Consider the following 882-nt stretch of genomic DNA (forward strand, 5'->3'; position numbering starts at 1 on the left):
GGCGGACCCTCGGCCTGCAGCACGAGGCTCCCTTGCCCTGTGCCCGGCCGGCCCCGTGGTTACTGCCTCTCAGGGGCTGTTCTGCGCTGGAGCCCGTCGACGGGTGGGTCTGCCAGCTGCAGGGCCTTGGGGACCCTGAACCCCTCCCACATGTTGCCTGGGGGCCCAGGGTGAACCCAGCATTGTGGTCCTGTCCCTCTGCGGCCTGGAAATGCCACCAGGGAAGTGCCCGCATCCCTGCTCCCAGCACCCAGGCCCGGCTCGCAGTGACAGACCCAGCATTGGACGGGGTGCCGGGGGCACGTCCCCCAGGAAGAGGAAGCCCCCTAGAGCCCTGTGCGGGCAGCTGAGGACACGGACACGGCGCTGCAGCCCCAGGGTGGACCCCGCCCCGCCCGCTCACATCGTGTCTGTTGAAGTACTTCAGGGCACCCTCACGCTCCGTCAGCACAAACTTCCGGCTGAGAAACTGCCCGTTGTCCCGGCCGCGCTTCCAGAGGAAACCCTCTCGGTATCCTGGGGGGAGAGGGCGGGGTCAGAGTCACAGCGGCCGGGCGGAGCCTCCATGTGGCCCCAGCGAGATGCCCCCGGAGTGTTTGTTGACTGACCAAGTGAGCACTCAGCCCAGGGAACCGTCCACGGGCCTTCGGGGCAAGTGCTCGGGTGCAGCCTCTTCCACAGGCCGGAGCAGGGCCCCCTGACACGGCGCCCCCCTCGCCCCAGACCCCGCCCAGCACCCGACGCCTCATCTCCTCGATCCCCAGAGGAGGCGCCTCCTGTCCTTATCCCCATTGTACAGAGGAGGAAACTGAGGCCAGCGCCAGAGTCCCGGCCCGAGGCCGCCTCGCCGGCAGGAGCGCTGGCAGAAGGGGAACCTCGGTC

General features: G+C 69.0%; 1 protein-coding gene across 1 annotated transcript in view; it reads right to left on the bottom strand.

Moving 5' to 3' along the window:
• ADAP1 (ArfGAP with dual PH domains 1) overlaps window positions 1–882 on the bottom strand; it is a 33717-nt gene that overhangs the window by 7064 nt on the left and 25771 nt on the right. The window contains exon 4 of the mRNA XM_014535269.1: window positions 404–536. Coding sequence (XP_014390755.1) covers window positions 404–536 — 133 coding nt within the window. The remainder of the gene's footprint in view (window positions 1–403; window positions 537–882) is intronic.

This window comes from Myotis brandtii, unplaced genomic scaffold (assembly GCF_000412655.1).
Source record: "Myotis brandtii unplaced genomic scaffold, ASM41265v1 scaffold1408, whole genome shotgun sequence".
Lineage (NCBI taxonomy): Eukaryota > Metazoa > Chordata > Mammalia > Chiroptera > Vespertilionidae > Myotis > Myotis brandtii.